The sequence below is a fragment of the Littorina saxatilis genome, linkage group LG17, assembly GCF_037325665.1.
Source record: "Littorina saxatilis isolate snail1 linkage group LG17, US_GU_Lsax_2.0, whole genome shotgun sequence".
Classification (NCBI taxonomy): Eukaryota; Metazoa; Mollusca; class Gastropoda; order Littorinimorpha; family Littorinidae; genus Littorina; species Littorina saxatilis.
Window position 1 is genome coordinate 70,197,889 of NC_090261.1, and position 22,681 is coordinate 70,220,569.

The 22,681-nt window shown below is 41.2% G+C and overlaps 1 protein-coding gene across 2 annotated transcripts; it reads right to left on the minus strand.

The window, feature by feature from the left end:
- Window positions 1-8,689: 8,689 nt before the first annotated feature.
- LOC138952382 (steryl-sulfatase-like) lies at window positions 8,690-22,434 on the minus strand. 2 transcript variants are annotated; one of them, XM_070324045.1, is made up of 9 exons: window positions 21,564-22,434; window positions 20,455-20,746; window positions 18,966-19,088; window positions 17,844-17,950; window positions 17,395-17,630; window positions 16,481-16,648; window positions 14,565-14,761; window positions 11,087-11,371; window positions 8,690-10,077 (listed from the first exon to the last, which is right to left on the minus strand). In XM_070324045.1, the coding sequence occupies exons 1-9, from the start codon at window positions 21,573-21,575 to the stop codon at window positions 9,716-9,718; spliced, it is 1,782 nt and encodes a 593-aa protein (XP_070180146.1). In that variant the 5' UTR covers window positions 21,576-22,434; the 3' UTR covers window positions 8,690-9,715. The 2 variants fall into 2 exon arrangements, with proteins under 2 accessions (XP_070180146.1, XP_070180145.1); XM_070324044.1 differs by having other exon boundaries at window positions 20,455-20,773.
- Between the last annotated feature and the right edge of the window lie 247 nt (window positions 22,435-22,681).

The window sequence follows — 22,681 nt, forward strand, 5'->3', positions numbered from 1 at the left end:
CCGTACACACGCATGCGCGCAGAAGATAGATCCAATTCGTTTCGTGTCTTTTTCTGGTTGAATGCATTTAACAAAGTATCAACCAACGTTTCTGAATCTTTCAATGAAAAAAATAAACTTTTTTTGAACCAAACAGCACAAACCAACGAAAGCTAAACACACAAACACACGCGCGCACTAACACAGATTGAATGCAAAGCGCGAACGAACACGGAGAATTTTTGTAGGTCAGGTCGTGGGAAAGTCCACCCGAAATGTTACACAGGGGAACTGATTGTGTTTGGATTGTTCTTTTTCTCACAGTGATGTTGATGTTGTTTACAGACAGTGCAGTTTTGAAAGAATATTTTCCGAATTTGGGGCACACTTTCGTCTTTCGGTTCGTTTATCTTGTCGAAGTAACATTCGAGTGTTTCTAAATCCAAACCTTCCATCACCGCTGGTGCAGATTAGACCTGCCTGTCTGCGTGCGTGTTAGAGCTGAAGACGAAGCCTCAATCGCCAAAGCGTCACCCATCTGTAGGTTCTGAGCATCGGATGTACGTTGATACGTGGTAAGATCCGCACGGAACTGTCTATGCAACTTTTCCTAGTCACAGGTGTAAGGTTCGATCTTTTCTTTGCAATTTCGTCCTCTGTGTACGTAGCAAAGCGTTTCACCATTTTCGGTTTTCTTTGCAGACGACGATAGTGAAAGTAGTACCTATTGTTTTGTTTTGACCTTTCGTATTCAGGGTTCTTCATTGAAGCTTGGTAAAGCGACCGTGTCGTGTAAGTGGAAAGTTGACGAAGTTTTTAAAAACAGAAATTGAATGAAGAAGAAAATGTGGCTTTCAGTTATATACAGGAGAACGGGGTTGGTGTTATTCTTTTACCGTCAAACACTTAGTGCACAGATAAAACGTGATTGACTGACCAAGGCCTGTTGGCACACTATTCAGAATGCACAACAAAATGTAACAACGCTTTGATACCCATTTTTCTACGTTCGTGATCACTTGAAACGAATACTGAAAACATAAGTGTTTAAGATAGTGACTGAATGTATGTAAAGGTAAAAATTTTCAGAAATAAATGCATAATCAAAATAATTGATTTCGGCATCAAAGCGTGTAACATACATTATTCCCCCCTCTGCTTCTTTACCTCTGTAAACTTGTAGAGCTAGTTATTTTTCGATAATGACCCAGCAACCAAACAAATAACGAGCCAGCAACAGCCTGAATCCTCGATAGTGCAATGGGTTGAGAAGCTGTTCTGTTTTGGTACTACTTTTGCGACTGAAAAGTTCCGAACGCTCTATACGTACGAAATATACATCTCTGGAGCAAACAATACAAACATACCGCATTTAAATTAACAACTACAGGCCTGAACACATGAATCTCCATATAAAATCCATGAGTTATATTGTTTTCTGAATCTAGATCTGCCGTGCACACACCGTTCATCACAAGCAAATTCCCAAGGCAAGTAACTCATACTCTTGCCGACAAGAGTAGTTCCCCTTCTTTTAACGCAGTTTCTTCGACAACACTGACTGCAATCCGACGGTCAGTTTTCAACAATATTTCATTTTATAAACAGATCACACGCAACCAAATGCACACATCTCATCAATTTAAACAACATAAAGCGGTTTCATACACTATTTTCCCCAGAAAACCGAACTTCATACAGTAATTAACGTTGGAACACGGGTGCAAAAGTTCGTCTGCTAGTCCCATTTGACGAAAGAACATTATCTCAAACGATACTAAAACATAAACAGAACACACAATATCTGCCTTTACCGCCACAGCAGAATAACAGCATATCTGTGTACTTGATTTTAGTCTAAAACAGGGAAACTGACAAGAAGTGTTAAGGCTGGAGCACACTTTGGAAAGTACGTTGGAGTAGCCTCCCTTCTTCGTTGGAGTAGCCTCCCTTCCCGGATTTAGAACGCGTTTCGTGTCGTAACAGATTATCCACTTACTAGCCATATCCGTATGCAAAATAATGAAATAAACATTAGGAAATGGCAGACGTTTACAAATATCGACATTCTCTATCAGTGCAATAAAAAACAATCGTTAGAACTTGCATTTACGACATGTCGTACGTGAGAACGTGTCAGTAAACAAGCACTTTTTGCCTGGCTGAAGAACCCCACGAGTCAAGCTAAAACAGACGACAAGTATAATGGAAAGCAGTCTGCGGATAAACATAAAAAACTACTGATGAAAAAGTGTGTTCATCCCTGCTCTGCTCTGGATAACAGACATCGGACTGATGACAACGTGGCAGCGTTCACGCGAAAAGATTTTTTTTCAGATTATCTCTTCTACATTTTATTGCACGTATACTTGGGGCAGATCTGAATTTCTGAAAGATGACAAATCGGTCTTGTGAGTTGAGAACCACATGTTCTTTGCCGACAGAAATCACGATGGGACAAGATGCAGATTGTGTTGAAGAGATGTTTGCAGATTATCGCATCTACATTTTATTGCTCAGATCAATGCACGTAGTTGGGGTAGATCTGAATTTCGCAATGGAAGACGACAAATCCGTCTTGTGAGTTAAGAACCACATGTTCTTTGGCGGCAGAAATCACTATGGGACAAGATGAGGATTGTGTTGAGGGGCTAATACTGACTGACTTTAGATGAAGAGTTCCTAGACCTGGTTTTTGTAGAGAGGCATCATGATGATATCCTGGGTTTTTTTACGTTCTTGGTGACAACGCGCCAGAATCGCACGAAGATCGAACTCTCGAAGAAAACAAGTTTATCGCTGAACATCGGAAATGTGAAAGTATTGCTCTTCCTGTCTGACCAGTCTCCCCGTTAAATCCACAGGCTACATTATTTATCAGGTAACTTACCAAACCGGAGTGTGTGTGTGTGTGTGTGTGTGTGTGTGTGTGTGTGTGTGTGTGTGTGTACACCGGATTACCACCATCAACGCACCCTTTTGGACTTTTCTACTATGCCTGCTGTGACATTCACGAGGATTATTGTGATTCTTGGACAATCGTGTGCCTATGCTGGACTTGCAGGAAGACAAACGGTGCCGGAACGGTATACGTGCTGCCAAGTGTGCACGTCCAGAGCGCAGTGTGAACCGAGAGTGAGTGTGTCATTGTGTGGAAGTTTTGCTTGATTGATTTATTCATGATTTAATTTGCTTTTTGGTTCAATAGTAAAATCTGTGTACGTTATACTTTGTATTTTGTGGTGTGATTCGCCCGAGTGCGAGACCCCCATCCCCGAACGCCTCTGTGGGTGGAATTGTATATATACTTGTGTAACGTGAGTGTGTAGATGAGAATGTGAAAGTTGCTTTGGACCCAGATACACACAGCAGACACCAACGCAACAGCTAAGTTTCAGCCTGACAAAGAAATTCGAGTGACACAGCTAATGGCTGTACTTGTTATTTCTCTATTAAAACAAATGTTTCAAGATCTTTAGGCCAAAACAAATAAATTGTCTGTTTCTATTAACATGGCTAAAAAATATAGGGTAGGTAGGTGGGTGTTTTTTTCTGTTTTTTGTGGCCAGGATAGAATTCTTGAAAATAACTAAATGACACAAAGAGACAAGACTCACTATAGATAGATTTATAAAAAAAGAAACAAATGTGACATTGACAAAGGATATAAAATGATTGTTTTACCTGGTCTGGAATCTTCAGTAGTAATTGCATAAAAAAGTCTGATATATCAATTATCATGTTAACTTTTTCTTAAAATGGGTGCGTTAAATCCTAGTCTGTTTGTTTTTAATGGACTAAGCAATCCTTCGACTGACAGAAAAGATGTATTTTAAAAATGTCCAGTTGCTTTTACTTATTTTTCTAATTGGAAGAGAATACAAATTATGCACTCTTTTCTGTTCAAATGGGTAGAGGGCGGGGGTAGTAAAAGGATCACAGTTCAAGATTTTGCGCGACAAGAGGTGTGTTTCTTTTAACTGTGATAAAGAGCAAAAACTCAACTTGGTATCTAACACTATTTCTGAACACTGTAACCACTTTAGCACTTTTTTTCTTCTTTTTTTCTGTCTTCCAAACTTCTAATTCAACTTCAAAAATGATTAAAAAAAAAAGGTTTTTTTTTCTTCTGAAATCTACAGTTAAATCACTATTTTGGATAATCTATTTTGCTTCCCTATTTATCTTCTTAAGTTTTTGATCATCTGATTACCTTGCTTTTCTATTTGGAAGATAATATGCACTCTTTTCTGAAAAATGGGTAGGGGGTGGGGGAAGTAAAAGTATCACAGTTCAAGATTTTGCGCGTTAAGGTGTATTTTTTTTAAATTGGTAAAGAGGGATAACTCAACTTGGTATCTAACACTATTTCTGAACACTGTAATCACTTTAACACTTTTAATTTATGTTTGTCTGTGTTCCAAGTTTCAAATTAAGCTTCAAAAATGGGTAAAAAAAATGGTTTTTTTAATAATTCACAAGTTAAATCATTATGTTGGATGTTCTATTTTGCTTCCCTCTTTCTCTTCTTTAAGTTTTTGATCATCTGACTACCCTGCTTTTCTATTTGGAAGATAATATGCACTCTTTTCTGAAAAATGGGTAGGGGGTGGGGGTAGTAAAAGCATCACAGTTCAAGATTTTGCGTGACAAGAGGTGTGTTTTTTTTTAACTGTGATGAAGAGGGATAACTCAACTTGGTATCAAACACTATTTCTGAACACTGTAACCACTTTAGCACTTTTAATTTTTTTTTTCTGTCTTCAGTTCCAAGCTTTAAATTCAGCTAATAAAATGAGTAAAAAAGTGGGTTTTTTTTAGAATTCACCAGTTAAATCACTATGTTGGATGTTCTATTTTGCTTCCCTATTTCTGTTCTTAAGTTTTTGATCATCTGACTACCCTGCTTTTCTATTTGGTAGATAATATGCACTCTTTTCTGAAAAAATGGGTAGGGGGTGGGGGAAGTGAAGGTATCACAGTTCAAGATGTTGCGCGACAAGAGGTGTATTTCTTTTAACAGTGATAAAGAGGGATAACTCAACTTGGTATCTAACACTATTTCTGAACACTGTAATCACTTTAACACTTTTAATTTATGTTTGTCTGTGTTCCAAGTTTCAAATTAAGCTTCAACAAGAGGCGAAGCCTTCAAGGCTCACGTAAGAAATAGACAAACAGTAACACAAACTCAATCACTCCGTCACACATACACACCCACACACACAGTAAGCTTAGGTGACGACTGTGCAAGAAAGAGAGACACTAGATCTAGATCTGTCTGTGTCTGCATGTAGCCTACTTACAGGGACACGACTGCCAAATAGTCTCGGCCCGCTCAAAATAACAATGACCGAGACCACACACACCACGCGAGAGAGAAAGACTACAGGGAGGCATGCAGTCATGATGCATTAATTGACGTCAAACACTTTTGACCGTGACGTAATCTTATGCGAGCTTTATCCATAGTCTTGGATAACCACTCACACATAGACTCGGAAATGTTAAAGTTTCTACCACAGACATACACACACACGCACACACGCACGCACAAACGCACGCACAGACAGACAAAGTTACGATCGCATAGGCTACACTTACGTGAGCCAAAAATGGGTAAAAAAAATGGTTTTCTCATAATTCACAGGTTAAATCATTATGTTGGATGTTCTATTTTGTTTCCCTCTTTCTCTTCTTTATGTTTTTGATCATCTGACTACCCTGCTTTTCTATTTGGAAGATAATATGCACTCTTTTCTGAAAAATGGGTAGGGGGTGGGGGTAGTAAAAGCATCACAGTTCAAGATTTTGCGCGACAAGAGGTGTGTTTCTTTTAACTGTGATGAAGAGGGATAACTCAACTTGGTACCAAACACTATTTCTGAACACTGTAACCACTTTAGCACTTTCATTTTTTTTCTCTCTGTCTTCCAAGCTTTAAATTCAGCTAATAAAATGAGTAAAAAAGTGGGTTTTTTTCAGAATTCACCAGTTAAATCACTATGTTGGATGTTCTATTTTGCTTCCCTATTTCTGTTCTGAAGTTTTTGATCATCTGACTACCCTGCTTTTCTATTTGGTAGATAATATGCACTCTTTTCTGAAAAAATGGGTAGGGGGTGGGGGAAGTAAAAGTATCACAGTTCAAGATTTTGCACGACAAGAGGTGTATTTCTTTTAACAGTGGTAAAGAGGGATAACTCAACTTGGTATCTAACACTATTTCTGAACACTGTAATCACTTTAACACTTTTAATTTATGTTTGTCTGTGTTCCAAGTTTCAAATTAAGCTTCAAAAATGGGTAAAAAAAATGGTTTTCTCATAATTCACAGGTTAAATCATTATGTTGGATGTTCTATTTTGCTTCCCTCTTTCTCTTCTTTAAGTTTTTGATCATCTGACTACCCTGCTTTTCTATTTGGAAGATAATATGCACTCTTTTCTGAAAAATGGGAAGGGGGTGGGGGTAGTAAAAGCAACACAGTTCAAAATTTTGCGCGTTAAGAGGTGTATTTTTTTTTCAATTGGTAAAGAGGGATAACTCAACTTGGTATCTAACACTATTTCTGAACACTGTAATCACTTTAACACTTTTAATTTATGTTTGTCTGTGTTCCAAGTTTCAAATTAAGCTTCAAAAATGGGTAAAAAAATAGTTTTTTTAATAATTCACAAGTTAAATCATTATGTTGGATGTTCTATTTTGCTTCCCTCTTTCTCTTCTTTAAGTTTTTGATCATCTGACTACCCTGCTTTTCTATTTGAAAGATAATATGCACTCTTTTCTGAAAAATGGGTAGGGGGTGGGGGTAATAAAAGCATCACAGTTCAAGATTTTGCGCGACAAGAGGTGTGTTTTTTTTTAACTGTGATGAAGAGGGATAACTCAACTTGGTATCAAACACTATTTCTGAACACTGTAACCACTTTAGCACTTTTAATTTTTTTTTCTGTCTTCAGTTCCAAGCTTTAAATTCAGCTAATAAAATGAGTAAAAAAGTGGGTTTTTTTAGAATTCACCAGTTAAATCACTATGTTGGATGTTCTATTTTGCTTCCCTATTTCTGTTCTTAAGTTTTTGATCATCTGACTACCCTGCTTTTGTATTTGGTAGATAATATGCACTCTTTTCTGAAAAAATGGGTAGGGGGTGGGGGAAGTAAAAGTATCACAGTTCAAGATTTTGCGCGACAAGAGGTGTATTTCTTTTAACAGTGATAAAGAGGGATAACTCAACTTCGTATCTAACACTATTTCTGAACACTGTAATCACTTTAACACTTTTAATTTATGTTTGTCTGTGTTCCAAGTTTCAAATTAAGCTTCAAAAATGGGTAAAAAAAATGGTTTTCTCATAATTCACAGGTTAAATCATTATGTTGGATGTTCTATTTTGCTTCCCTCTTTCTCTTCTTTAAGTTTTTGATCATCTGACTACCCTGCTTTTCTATTTGGAAGATAATATGCACTCTTTTCTGAAAAATGGGTAGGGGGTGGGGGTAGTAAAAGCACCACAGTTCAAGATTTTTCGCGACAAGAGGTGTGTTTCTTTTAACTGTGATGAAGAGGAATAACTCAACTTGGTATCTAACACTATTTCTGAACACTGTAACCACTTTAGCACTTTAAATTTTTTTTCTTCTGTCTCCAAGCTTTAAATTCAGCTAATAAAATGAGTAAAAAAGTGTTGTTTTTTCAGAATTCACCAGTTAAATCACTATGTTGGATGTTCTATTTTGCTTCCCTATTTCTGTTCTTAAGTTTTTGATCATCTGACTACCCTGCTTTTGTATTTGGTAGATAATATGCACTCTTCTGAAAAAATGGGTTGGGGGTGGGGGAAGTAAAAGTATCACAGATCAAGATTTTGCGCGACAAGAGGTGTATTTCTTTTAACAGTGGTAAAGAGGGATAACTCAACTTGGTATCTAACACTATTTCTGAACACTGTAATCACTTTAACACTTTTAATATATGTTTGTCTGTGTTCCAATTTTCAAATTAAGCTTCAAAAATGGGTAAAAAAAATAGTTTTCTCGTAATTCACAAGTTAAATCATTATGTTGGATGTTCTATTTTGCTTCCCTCTTTCTCTTCTTAAGTTTTTGATCATCTGACTACCCTGCTTTTCTATTTGGAAGATAATATGCACTCTTTTCTGACAAATGGTAAGGGGGTGGGGGTAGAAAAAGTATCACAATTCAAGATTTTGCCCGTTAAGAGGTGTATTTTTTTTAAAATTGGTAAAGAGGGATAACTCAACTTGGTATCTAACACTATTTCTGAACACTGTAATCACTTTAACACTTTTAATCAATGTTTGTTGGTGTTCCATGCTTCAAATTGAGCTTCAAAATGGATACAAAAGGATTTTTTTCCGAATTCACAAGTAAAATCACTACGTTTAATGTTCTATTTTGCTTCCCTATTTCTCTTCTTCAGTTTGTGATCATCTGATTGTTATTTTGTTTACATTTTCACAATACAATATTGCAACTTATTCAGTAGTGTTTGCGTGAAAAAATCTAATACCTATGCTTAAACTTCAGTCGTTATCTTAAAATTTTGCGCGTTAAGCCCTTTATATTTTGTATTTTCCTGATAAAGCAAACATTGAACTAACAGAAAAAGTAACTTTTAAAACTACCTAATCACTTTGAAATTGGGCCTCCAAAGTGTACTCTAGCCTTAACAGAATGGAATGATTTGCACGGAACTATACAACCGCGCATTAATCGATCGCCTGCGCAGGTTGACTGGTTGAGTGATTCGGATTCGATCAAACTTTCGCACAAAAACTCCTGTTTTCTTTGAATAACTGAAGAAAGGAGGAATAAAGAGGTTACACACCTCGTCTCAGTGATTATTAAAAATAATGGTCTCAGTTCGCGGTCATGAAAAAGCTCGCTGAAGCTCGCATTTTTCATGATCCGCCAACTTCGACCATTATTTTTAATAATCACTGAGACTCGGCATGTAACCTCTACATCTTGCACACGTTTGCTTTAGTAGTGGCAAAGAAGGAATGCGTGTGACATAGCCACTTGTTAATTGTTTCTTGTTCACAAAAGCACTAATCAAAAAATTGCTCCAGGGGCTTGCAACGTAGTACAATATATGACCTTACTGGGAGAATGCAAGTTTCCAGTACAAAGGACTTAACATTTCTTACATACTGCTTGACTAAAATCTTTACAAACATTGACAATATTCTATACAAGAAACACTTAACAAGGGTAAAAGGAGAAACAGAATCCGTTAGTCGCCTCTTACGACATGCTGGGGAGCATCGGGTAAATTCTTTCTTGTCCCAACCAATATGGGAGTCCCCCTAACCCGCGGGGGGTTTGTGAAAGAGTGAATACGCTTGCTTTTAGTAAATCAAACTAGTTTCCCCCGTGACATGATAGGCCAGTCACTAGCAAGGGATGTGTCTGAAACATGTGACATTATGGGCCAGTCACTAGCAAGGGATGTGTGTGAAACATGTGACATTATGGGCCAGTCACTAGCAAGGGATGTGTCTGAAACATGTGACATTATGGGCCAGTCACTAGCAAGGGATGTGTCTGAAACATGTGACATGATAGGCCAGTCACTAGCAAGGGGTGTGTCTGAAACACGCGGTCAAGGAGCACGTGTAGGAAGCTTGCCTCACTAAAAGCGAGAGTATTCACTCTTTCACAAATCCGCCAGAGTTATTTCCTGAGTACGTCTATTCTAACATCGAATCACGAAACGTCCTCGTCAAAAACCTGACCGAACTTGGAGTCACTGCACTGAAACTCCGGAAAGTTGCAGTTAGGCTGATTCCAAGGTCTCCATAGCATGTTGTAAACAGAAAACATATTTGGCACGGGGACGATAGAGTCTTTGTGTTTGCGTAAAGCTTTCGTCATCAAGTTCACCAAGGCCCTGTACTCTGGCAGGTCGGCGGCTGAGAGAGGATGTTGCTCGCCGGGGTCAGAGGTGAGGTCAAAGAGCAAGGGCGGGTCAAGGGGCGTGGCATCGTGGCAGCGACAAAGAAAGTCGCAGTGGTCGGTTTGAAGTAGGTAGGCTGGTTCGTACAGTGCCATCTTCCACACTTTGGATCCTAAAAAAAGAATAGGAAAAAATGAGAGTGATCTGTGTGTTTAGGTGCAGGACCATGACTTTAGGCTGCTTTCACACACTACGCCGAAATAATGACAGACGTAAAAGTCTGAAGAAGTATTCATACTCCATACGTTCATCTCTGTCTGTCTGTGTGTCTGTGTGTCTGTGTCTCTGTCTGTCTCTGTCTGTCTCTGTCTGTCTCTGTCTCTCTGTCTCTCAGTCTGTCTCTCTGTCTCTGTCTCTCTGTCTCTCTCTCTCTATCTCTCTCTCTTTCTCTTTCTCTCTCACTCTATGAAATGCATTTTGTGTACATATGTATAATGTGTTTTTACTTTAGTTATCTGTTAAAATGTAGAATGTTTGTTGTTCTATTTTTTTGTTTATCTTGTATAAAATATTTCATTTTTTAGTTAGTCCCTCTTTAGGGCGAGGGCTGGATGTAAAAAAGCAGACCACTGCTTAATCTATTACCTTCGTTAAATAAAGAATTCTCTCTCTCTCTCTCTCTCTCTCTCTCTCTCTCTCTCTCTCTCTCTCTCTCTCTCTCTCTCTCTCTCTCTCTCTCTCTCTCTCTCTCTCTCTCTCTCTCTCTCTCTCTCTCTACACGTAGAGTTATGCTTAGGAGAGTGGCGAAGGGGAAGGAATGACTGCAATATTTACCAAAAGTTCAGAAGATCAGAAAACGCTGAGCTTTGTGGATGGCATTACCTTGCAATGTTACTTTTTAACAATTCGGGGTAGCAAAAACCAAACTTTTCCCTATTAAATCATTTGTAATGCATAACAGCAGCTAATCAACCACTAACACATTCCATACGTCAGTAGAGGCACAGATTGCTTGGTGAAAGCAAATTGAGAATGGTGTGGTCAATCTAAACAACAAAATAAAAAATAAAAAAGTATGTCGCATATTATACATATATATGTATTTACAGCGCTTACTCCCCCTTTTTTTTATATCATAATATAAGACAAAAACACGCATCACTTGAACCCAAGCAACTTACCGTCACGTGGCCTGTACCTCACGGCATGCACTTCATCCTGACAGTAGTGAAACAGAAACTCGTGAGGTGATCTCTTTTCCTCGCCGCTAAGCAGAGGCAACAGATCTTTGCCATCTACAACGTGATTGGCTGGTAGCTGCACGTGCAGAGCATGCGCAATGGTGGGCATGACGTCCATCAAGCTGATTGGCTCGTCTGTCACGTGACCAGGAGTTACCTTTCCTGGCCATTTCAAAATGGTCGGTACACGTATTCCGCCGTCTGGGGCGCCGTGAGCTTTACCACCTTGTTGTAACAAACACGCGACAAACAAAACTTGATGTAATAGTAGAACAAGAACAAGAACAAGAACAAAACAAGTCGCGTAAGGCGAAATTACTACATTTAGTCAAGCTGTGGAACTCACAGAATGAAACTGAACGTAGTCCGCCGCTAGTGCAAAAGGCAGTGAAAGTGACGAGCCTGTTTGGCGCGGTAGCGATTGCGCTGTGCTTTACTGTACCTCTCTTCGTTTTAACTTTCTGAGCGTGTTTTTAATCCAAACATATCATATCTATATGTTTTTGGAATCAGGAACCGACAAGGAATAAGATGAAATAGTTTTTAAAACGATTTCGGAAATTTAATTTTGATCATAACTTTTATATTTGTAATTTTCAGACTTTTTGTTTTTAATCCAAATATAACATATGTATATATTTTGGGAATCAGAAAATGACGAAGAATAAGATGAAATTGTTTTTGGATCGTTTAATAATAACATAATTTTAATTAGAAGTTTCCGATTTTTAATGACCAAACTCACTCATTAGTTTTAAGCCACCAAACTGAAATGCAATACCGAACACCGGCCTTCGTAGAAGATTGCTTTGCCAAAATTTCAATCAATTTAATTGAAAAATGAGGGTGTGACAGTGCCGCCTCAACTTTTACAAAAAGCCGGATATGACGTCATCAAAGGTATATATCGAACAAATCCGGGGATATCATACCCAGGAACTCTCATGTCAAATTTCATAAAGATCGGCCCAGTAGTTTAGTCTGAATCGCTCTACACACACACACACACACACACACACACACACATACACACACACGAACACACACACACACACACACACAAACACACACACACACACACACACACACACACACATACACCACGACCCTCGTCTCGATTCTCCCCTCTATGTTAAAACATTTAGTCAAAACTTGACTAAATGTAAAGAACAAGAGCAAGAACAAGAAGAACAAGAACAAGAAGAACAAGAGCAAGAACAAGAAGAACAAGAACGAGAAGAACAAGAACAACAAGAACATGAGCACGAAGAACATGAACACGAAGAACAAGAACAAGAAGAACAAGAATGAACATTTATCATTCGCCCCTTCTCACCAGAAGTCAGGGCGATATACAATAGCAAAATACCCACTAAATACCAAATCGCGACTTCTTACATTCCTAACATTTAACAAGTTAGTTGTGGCACGATTATTCAAAACTATTAATCTTAATGGACAAATTGAGTCCTATGTATTGATATAAACGCACCACAAACACCTTTTTCTCCTTTGATTCGTCCGTCATTGTCAATGTAAAAGTACATGTCCAAGTCATTACGGATCATTCACTGACCGACATGGACATAACAAACCAACACTCTATTGTACGACCCCTCCGTAATACGACCGATGTTTGGTTCCAGAGTCGTTAGACAGAGGTTTCACTGTATCAATAACAAGGACAGTAAGGAACTCACCCTTTTTAAAACGGCCTTGCTTTTTCAGATTTATGTTCATTACCCCTGTAAAGTAACCTCCATTACCCCTGTAAAGTAACCTCCATTACCTCTGTAAAGTAACCTCCATTACCCCTGTAAAGTAACCTCCTATACCCCTGTAAAGTAACCTCCATTACCCCTGTAAAGTAACCTCCATTACTCCTGTAAGGTAACCTCCATTACCCCTGTAAAGTAACCTCCATTACCCCTGTAAAGTAACCTCCATTACCCCTGTAAAGTAACCTCCATTACCCCTGTAAAGTAACCTCCATTACCCCTGTAAAGTAACCTCCATTACCCCTGTAAAGTAACCTCCATTACCCCTGTAAAGTAACCTCCATTACTCCTGTAAAGTAACCTCCATTACCCCTGTAAAGTAACCTCCATTACTCCTGTAAAGTAACCTCCATTACCCCTGTAAAGTAACCTCCATTACCCCTGTAAAGTAACCTCCATTACCCCTGTAAAGTAACCTCCATTACCCCTGTAAAGTAACCTCCATTACCCCTGTAATGTAACCTCCATTACCCCTGTAAAGTAACCTCCATTACCCCTGTAATGTAACCTCCATTACCCCTGTAAAGTAACCCCCATTACCCCTGTAAAGTAACCTCCATTACCCCTGTAAAGTAACCCCCATTACCCCTGTAAAGTACCCTCCATTACCCCTGTAAAGTAACCTCCATTACCCCTGTAAAGTACCCTCCATTACCCCTGTAAAGTAACCTCCATTACCCCTGTAAAGTAACCTCCATTACCCCTGTAAAGTACCCTCCATTACCCCTGTAAAGTAACCTCCATTACCCCTGTAAAGTAACCTCCATTACCCCTGTAAAGTAACCTCCATTACCCCTGTAAAGTAACCCCCATTACCCCTGTAAAGTAACCTCCATTACCCCTGTAAAGTAACCTCCATTACCCCTGTAAAGTAACCTCCATTACCCCTGTAAAGTAACCTCCATTACCCCTGTAAAGTAACCTCCATTACCCCTGTAAAGTAACCTCCATTACCCCTGTAAAGTAACCCCCATTACCCCTGTAAAGTAACCTCCATTGCAAGACTCCATTCCTTTTACAGTCACCACCCCTTTTTGCCACCCCCACAAATCTTAGGCCAAAAAAAAAATTGTCTGTTTCTGGTAACATGGCTAAAAAAAATAGGGTAGGTAGGTAGGGATTTTTTTTTTTTTTTTCCGCAAATGTAGACCAATAAAACTAACTTTAAAAATCGCGCAAAGAGACTGGATTCACTATACATAGAGACAAGACACTCAACACATTTACAAATCTGTGACAAAGACTGAAAGAGTATGACATGTTTTTCTTTGTTTACCTGGTCTGATATTTCCATGATGAAACAGAAAAGAAGACTTGAGACATCTTACATCTTGAGCTTGGACAAATGGGAAAATTTTTTGAGTTTGGAAAAAAAAAGTTTAGGGTCGGCGCCGAAATTTTGGGTCGGTCGGGTGACCAGAAACAGACAATTTTTTTTTGTGGCCTTAACAAGGAAGGAGTCTTACAATGGAGGAACATTTACACAGGTCATGAACCGAACATCTGAAATAATACGGTCTTGACAGAGAGGAAGTCTTAGATTTTGGGGGGATTCCAATGTAATACCTGGTTTTTTAATATTCTGCGAGGTCTAATACAAGTAGGGGAGTGTGTGTGTGTGGGGGGGGGGGGCATTTTACCTCTCAGTCCCCCGTTGTATCCACCAGACCTTCTCCCCAGGAAGTCCGACTCTTCCACGTGCGCGCCGTTGTCCGAGGTGAAGATGACCAGCGTGGTGTCGGTCAGTCCCAGCCTGTCCAGCGTGTCCAGAAGCTGCCCCACGCCCCAGTCCAGCTCCTCCACCGCGTCCCCGTACGGTCCGTGCAACGACTGACCCCTGCATCAAGACAGGAGCAAGTGATATGAAAGATGAATAAATAATAATGATTTGAAAAAACGCCACAAGAATGGTAAGTTATTGTAACGTTTGATTAATGACAACACAAAACATTCATAATATGTTTCAATTACGTACAACTGTGTTTTTCTATTCTGAGTTATGGAAAGTTAGCAGTCTATATGTTTTTGGATATTTGATATGAACGATGGCTCGCTCGCTCTTCGACATTTCGACCCCGACATGTCTTTGGTTTTGCTCAAAAATAAGTCCGAAAAGGGTAGATTGCAAATGTTTCAAAATGAAGACTCAAAAAGCACTAGCGAATGTTTCGTTTTGGCTGTGATTCAACGTTCTAATAACTAATCTTTCTTGGTTTTTTTAATCTTTAATTTTGTTTAACCAAAGATAGTCTGATAAAAAGAAGATTCCGCAGCATCATTAATATAAGAAATATGAAATCTAAACGTACAAAAGTCGACTTTGTTTTCAAAAGAAATGTTCTTTTTATGCTGTCTTTTAGAATTAGCAGTTCGTGCAAGGAATGTTGGCCAAAATTCGAAAAAGAAAACACACAACTCTTTATTTTACAGCTATATTAGTTGGTGCCAATGGGCGGTTCTGGTGAGGTTATGCCCGTTCTTTCTTTCGGCTGGTAACAGGCGGAACCTTGCGGCAAGATCACACGAGAAAGGAAAAAACGTGCATTGGTCCCAAATAGCATGTCACTCTGGTAACAGTTCGTGTGTAAGTCGTGCATTATATACGGTAAAAAGACAATGGTAACAGGTGGAACCTCGCGGCAAGATCACAGGAGTTGTCTCGCGTTATCACCCCAGAAGCGCCAATTAGAGTAAAACGTGGTGTGTTACAAGGTGGAAGTAAACAGTAGGGACTCACCTTCCTGAATCTGTTGTCATGGTTAGTGGCTCATTGTCATATGCCTAAATGTCACCAAAAGTTACATGCATGGACACTTTAGATGCTTTGAACTCCCCTCCCCCAGGCTGAACACCCCCCTCTCCCCCTTCCATCTTTTTATCCGGAGTACAGGAGCACTATCCCTTCGCCAAGACTATATCAGCGTTTTCTCGAGATAGACGGAGAGCTCAGTTGATGTTTCAAAATAAGCCTGTCGGCATTATCATGTGATATGAAAGAGTACTTTTTCTTGGAAACATTGAGGCAAGCTTTCCCACTTGACATTATGACTGAAAGACCGAGCGGTATATGTCTCCACACGTCAACGGGGGCTCACGTGTGAACACACCCCTCGCTAGTGACTGGCCAATAATGTCACTTTGGAAAGCTTGACTCAATGTTTTCAAGAGAAACAACTCTTTTATAGCACATACAAACCTGACAGACTTATTTGGAAATATCTTCTGAGCTTGACTCAATGTTTCAAAGAGAAACAACTCTTTTGTGACACTTATAAACCCGACAGAGTTATTTGGAAATATCTTCTGAGCTTGACTCAATGTTTCAAAGAGAAACAACTCTTTTATAGCACATACAAACCTGACAGACTTATTTGGAAATATCTTCTGAGCTTGACTCAATGTTTCAAAGAGAAACAACTCTTTTGTAACACTTACAAACCCGACAGAGTTATCTCCGGAGTTCATCTATTCTGCCGTCGGACAATGATTCACAATACGGTCAACATAGTGAAACCTATGACACTGTCATCACATACACAGGTGGACGTGCGCTAACCTAAACTGGGGCGCGGTGTCCAATGCTGTGTGCACGTGTAGCCAGGACACGAAGAGCAGGAAGGGCTGTGAGTCCGCGTGACGCTGTTCCAGGAACTCCACTCCCTCCCGCACCAGCTTGCGCGTCACCTGGGGGAGGATGATGGGCTGTTCTACCAACTCGTAGTTCCTGTGAGATTGTAAAACAAAGGACAAAATAAATGTGTAGTTCTTGACAGAACATTTAGTTCCAGTGAGATTTTCAGACACATAACAAGTTCAAAATGTGCATTGCAGATTATAGGACATGTAGCTCTTGGTCATTGTAAGACATAGGACATGTAGTTCATGTGCATTTTAAGACATAGGCCTTTTATTTCCTGTACATTAAATGTAAGACAAGGGGCATATAGTTCATGTACAATTTAAGACATTGAACATACAGTTCCTGTGCATTTTAGAACATAGGCATTTTAAGACATAGTGCATGTAGATATTGTGCATTTTAGAACATAGGCATTTTAAGACATAGTGCATGTAGATATTGTGCATTTTAGAACATAGGCATTTTAAGACATAGTGCATGTAGATATTGTGCATTTTAGAACATAGGCATTTTAAGACATAGTGCATGTAGATATTGTGCATTTTAGAACATAGGACATGTACTTTCTGTGCATCTTAAGACAAAGGACATGTAGTTCCCGTGTGTATTTATAGACAAAAAGTTTGTCGTGCTTGTGCATTCTTTTTTAAAATGGGACATAAGGCACTTTTCTCCCATTTCGCAAGCAGGATACGTAATTAACTCTATGCTCCTTCGTACATCAAACTCAAATGGACGGAGTTTTGACCTTACAAATAATCATAGCATTTATATCAACACGTTTGGTATCCTAATTTTGGATACATAGGCTTATCTACGCCCGAATTCACCTGTAAAAGAAGGAATTGAGAAGCTCGAGGTTTTCCATAACCCAGTACACCAGACCACAGGTCAAAATGACGGTAACCATGACAACAACCGCCATTGCTGACCCAGTTCGCCCCAGCCGTGCCAGTCGTATCAATGACCACGTGAAAACCAAGGTCATGACACAGGTCATGGTCAAAATCCATCCAATCGTTGGCCTCGCTCTGCGCCACGCCTTCACTTCACGAGAATCAAAATCCTAAAGACAAAAATAACACCAAACAAATAAATACATACATAAATAAATTCATAAATAAAAACATAAATAAATACATAAATAAGTAATAGCAAAAAGGAACTAACACTAACAGAGGAACCGTTCAGTTAAGTCAACCAAAAATAAAATATCGCATTTTAAAATAAATCAATAAGCGATTTCACAGCCTCAGCTACATTTGATTGTCGATCACACCTTCATTTTGGTGAGCGGAATGCCGTAGAAGTAGTCGAAGCCTTGGTTGAGGGGGTGCTTGTGGTCAGGATCAGAGCGGTCAGTGCTCCAGCCCAGGTGCCACTTTCCTGCCAATACCCATGCATGTACATATGAACTGAACTCACATACAATCTAAACATACATACACGCAGGCATGCGCACATACACATATTCGGGCACGAGTACCCACACTGGCACGCATTTACGCACAGGCACGCACATGCATGCACGCACGCACGCACGCACGCGCGCACACACACACACACACACGCATTTTCTGTTCAGACATCGCCCCCCTACCCAACTTGTTTTGGACTCCCCACCCCCCTCACCCCTACACCCAATTGCCCCACCCCCTACACCCAATTGCCCCACCCCCCTCACCCCTACACCCAATTGCCCCACCCCCTACACCCAATTGCCCCACCCCCTACACCCAATTGCCCCACCCCCTACACCCAATTGCCCCACCCCCTACACCCAATTGCCCCACCCCCCTCACCCCTACACCCAATTGCCCCACCCCCTACACCCAATTGCCCCACCCCCTACACCCAATTGCCCCACCCCCCTCACCCCTACACCCAATTGCCCCACCCCCTACACCCAATTGCCCCACCCCCTACACCCAATTGCCCCACCCCCCTCACCCCTACACCCAATTGCCCCACCCCCTACACCCAATTGCCCCACCCCCCTCACCCCTACACCCAATTGCCCCACCCCCTACACCCAATTGCCCCACCCCCTACACCCAATTGCCCCACCCCCCTCACCCCTACACCCAATTGCCCCACCCCCTACACCCAATTGCCCCACCCCCTACACCCAATTGCCCCACCCCCCTCACCCCTACACCCAATTGCCCCACCCCCTACACCCAATTGCCCCACCCCCTACACCCAATTTCCCCACCCCCATTTGTTATATGATCTTACCGTTTCAGCTTTTCCGTCTATGCATAATTATATTCCCTTTGTATTTAGCTCCATGTTTAGACTCTGTCTCATGTAAAACCCGATTTGCATTGTATTTTTTGTATCCTATAAGATGGCTTCAACTGTATTTCAAAAATCTTGGTCCTTAAATCACTGTAATTACCCAGAAGCGCCGTGGTGTATCCTGCCTGTTTCGCCAGCTCGGCAAAGGTGAGTTCCGAGACAGGTAACCCCGTGTTGCACGCCGTCAGGAATGAGACACGCACAAAGTGGGGGGACGCCATGCCTGTAATAACAATAAATCCAAACACAAAGAGACTGCCAACGTTCCAAAATTCAGAATTTTTGTTCACTTAAAAGACCGTTGGGTCGAAATATCTGTGAATGTATTGTTTTGTCAATAGCAAACGTTCCAACAACCTATCTTTCTTGTTTCTTGATTTTGTAATAACAATAGTTTCAAACAAAATATATTATGTTTTTAAAAGCTCAGAACGTTGAACCTAACTCATTGTCTCCCAGGTACGGATATATCCGTTCCCACTCATTTGGCTCTATCTGACCAGGTACGGATATATTTGCTCAGAGTGTTAGCTTCAGTCGCTTCCTGTAACACCTGCATTCCCGCGTGTTGATACACAGTTACTACACAGCTACTACAATTCTGAGTGACCTGCTGCAGCACGGCTGGTCTCGGCTAAAAATAAAATTGGTCAACATAGGCGAGATAAAAAGTGTTAAACAAGGTCTTGCATGTATACATTTATCGGGAACGCAGACAAAGAAGAAGAAGAAGAAGAAGAAGAAGAAGAAGAAGAAGAAGAAGAAGAAGAAGAAGAAGAAGAAGCATACATTTATAATATAAATGTGAAAACCAGACTCTAAAGAATAAATGAATTCCGAAAATAAGTGTCTGTATGGGTTGTGCTTGTATTAAGACAAACATTCCACGGTCGAAATCACTAGTGAAGGGTGTGTTTGAAACACGAGGACAAGGAGCACGTGTGGATAGTTTGTCTCACTAGTAAAAGTAAGGGAAGTCACTCTTTCACAACCCATACAAACCCGACAGAGTTATTTAGGGGCTTCGCTCACATATCTGTAACTTCAGCAGGACCGACGACGCACTGCACATTATCCCAGCCCGCTACACGTTGCATGAAAGGAAAACAGACCAAGTACTCGTCATAATCCCTATCGCGGCATAAATAATAGGCCGTGCGTCGTCTGTGCCGCTGAAACTGCGCAGATATATTCTGCAAATTATCCCAGCCCGCTACACGTTGCATGAAAGGAAAACAGACCAAGTACTCGTCATAATCCCTATCGCGGCATAAATAATAGGCCGTGCGTCGTCTGTGCCGCTGAAACTGCGCAGATATATTCTGCAAATTATCCCAGCCCGCTACACGTTGCATGAAAGGAAAACAGGCCAAGTACTCGTCATAATCCCTATCGCGGCATAAATAATAGGCAGTGCGTCGTCTGTGCCGCTGAAACGGCGCAGGTATATTTTGCCCATTTACGAACATCGTCTGTAACTGTCAACAAAGAAAACAAACAAGATTTTTTTTTTAAGTCGCCCAGCCACCTATGAGGCCTTCCCGCAATAACAGCACCAAATACTTCAGCACATTCTCACTTCAACTCACCTGACCTAATGGGGTATCTACCGGTCAAAAAAGCTGCCCTGCTGGGGGTACAAATGCTAGCAGCGGTCAGGCTGTGGGTCAGTTTTGCGCCCTCTGATGCCAAACGGTCAATGTTCGGGGTGCGTAGTGTTGTGTTGCCATAGCAACCAAGGTCACCGTAGCCAAGGTCATCCGCCATGAACAAAAGGACGTTTGGAGGTCGTTCGTCGCCTTGACAGTTTGTTATAGTCAAGGTCAAGGTGATCATGGCCGTTGCCATCAAATGAATTCTGGAGCGAGTCATTGTTCCGTGCTGTGGAATACAAGGCACGTGCGCGCACTGACATACGCACACACACACACACACACATACACACCACACACACCACACACACACACACACACACACACACACACACACACACACACACACACGTGTGTAAACACATTATGACTGACGACTACACTCGACTTTCTTAATACCAAGGGGACAGAAAAGTTACTCTAAAACCTACCTGACTGGTGTCGTGTAGCAAAACACTTTACGAAGACAGAGAGAGAGAGAGAGAGAGAGAGAGAGAGAGAGAGAGAGAGAGAGAGAGAGAGAGAGAGAGAGAGAGAGACTGAGAGAGAGCGGAGAGGCAGAGACAGACAGAGAGACAGAGAGACAGCGAGAGACAGAGACAGAGACAGAGGCTGAGAATGGCAGAGAAAGAAACACAGAGAGACAGAGACAGACAGACAAACAGAAAGACAGACAGAAAGACAGACAGAGAGAGAGAGAGAGAGAGAGAGAGAGAGAGAGAGAGGCGGGGGGAGAGAGAGAGATATGAGATGCAGACTGAGAGAGAAAGAGAGAGAGAAAGAAAAAGAGAGACACTAAGAGACAGAGAGAGGGAGAGAGAGAGAGACAAAGAGACAGAGACAGAGAGACAGAGCGAGAGAAAGACAGACAGACAGATAGATGGGAAGAGAGGAGGATTGAGGGATCAGATATAGAGAGGGGGCGATACAGGGAAGGAATTATACAGACAAATACTAATAGACAGAGAGACATCGACAAAACAGACACAGACAGGCAGACAGACACACCAGTAGACATGTGTACAGCTATTTGTTTTTGTTTTTACCTGAGCTTTCATTCAACGTTGTGTGTTAGATATCGATCAGAGCTGTCAGTCGACGAGTGGCTGCTGATAAGAGGGGCTCCGATCACCTATGTAACAGCAGGACCGACGACGCACTGCAGATTATCCCAGCCCGCTACACGTTGTGTGAAAGGAAAACAGGCCAAGTACTCGTCATAATCCCTATCGCGGCATATAAATAATATGCAGTGCGTCGTCTATGCCGCTGAAACTGCGCAGGTATATTCTGCCCTTAACTGAAGCTTAAAAAAGCATGCTCATGGTTGTGTGGATTGTACACCGACTTCACTGTACTATGCGCTGATATGACACTCAGTGAAGTATAGTCAGTACCGCCACTGCTAATTTGCACAATCGGATTCCTGCTTGTGCTAAAAACAGTGAAACCCACGACCCCACTCGAGGCAGTTCACAACCAGAAAGACACATGCTCACACGTTTTATTGCACAACTGCAGCAGGTCAGTATCACATCTATGTGTACATCGACTTCACTGTACTCGGTGACTGTATAGACCTTGACATATAATATGTCAACACTTGTGACACAAACACAGTAACTCTACATCAGTCGATCTCAGGACGCACTGACAAGATATAGGTGCACGGCAACACACTTCGCTTACTGTGTAAGCCAGGCCTGACACTCTGCGAACCACAGATTCACTGCCGAACGGCCGGCTTTTTGGGGCCTCATGCAGTCATAACACTGACAGGCCCTTCACAAAGCGTGGCCCGCTGGGGTGGGGTGTGAGCCACAGACTACGTCTGTGGGTCAGACTATAATTATGTCTGTGGGTGTGAGCTCGTCCGTAGTACTTTTCTCAGACATGTGACACGGGCTGGGTTGTTAGCTCTACTGCAACAATATTACAGGAGGCTCCTCCTCCCCCCCCCCCCCTCTACCACCACCCTCAATCAGCCACCCAACGTCAAGCGCCTGTGCCCCATAGCCTGGGCACCTGAAACGTATTCTTGGAAAGAGATTACACAACTTGACTGCGGAGAAAATTATGTCAGTTACACGGCTCGTTTCAGGTGGAGCCCGTACCTTATTTCTCCCCCATCTCTGCACTTCCATCCCGCCCCATATGTATTGTG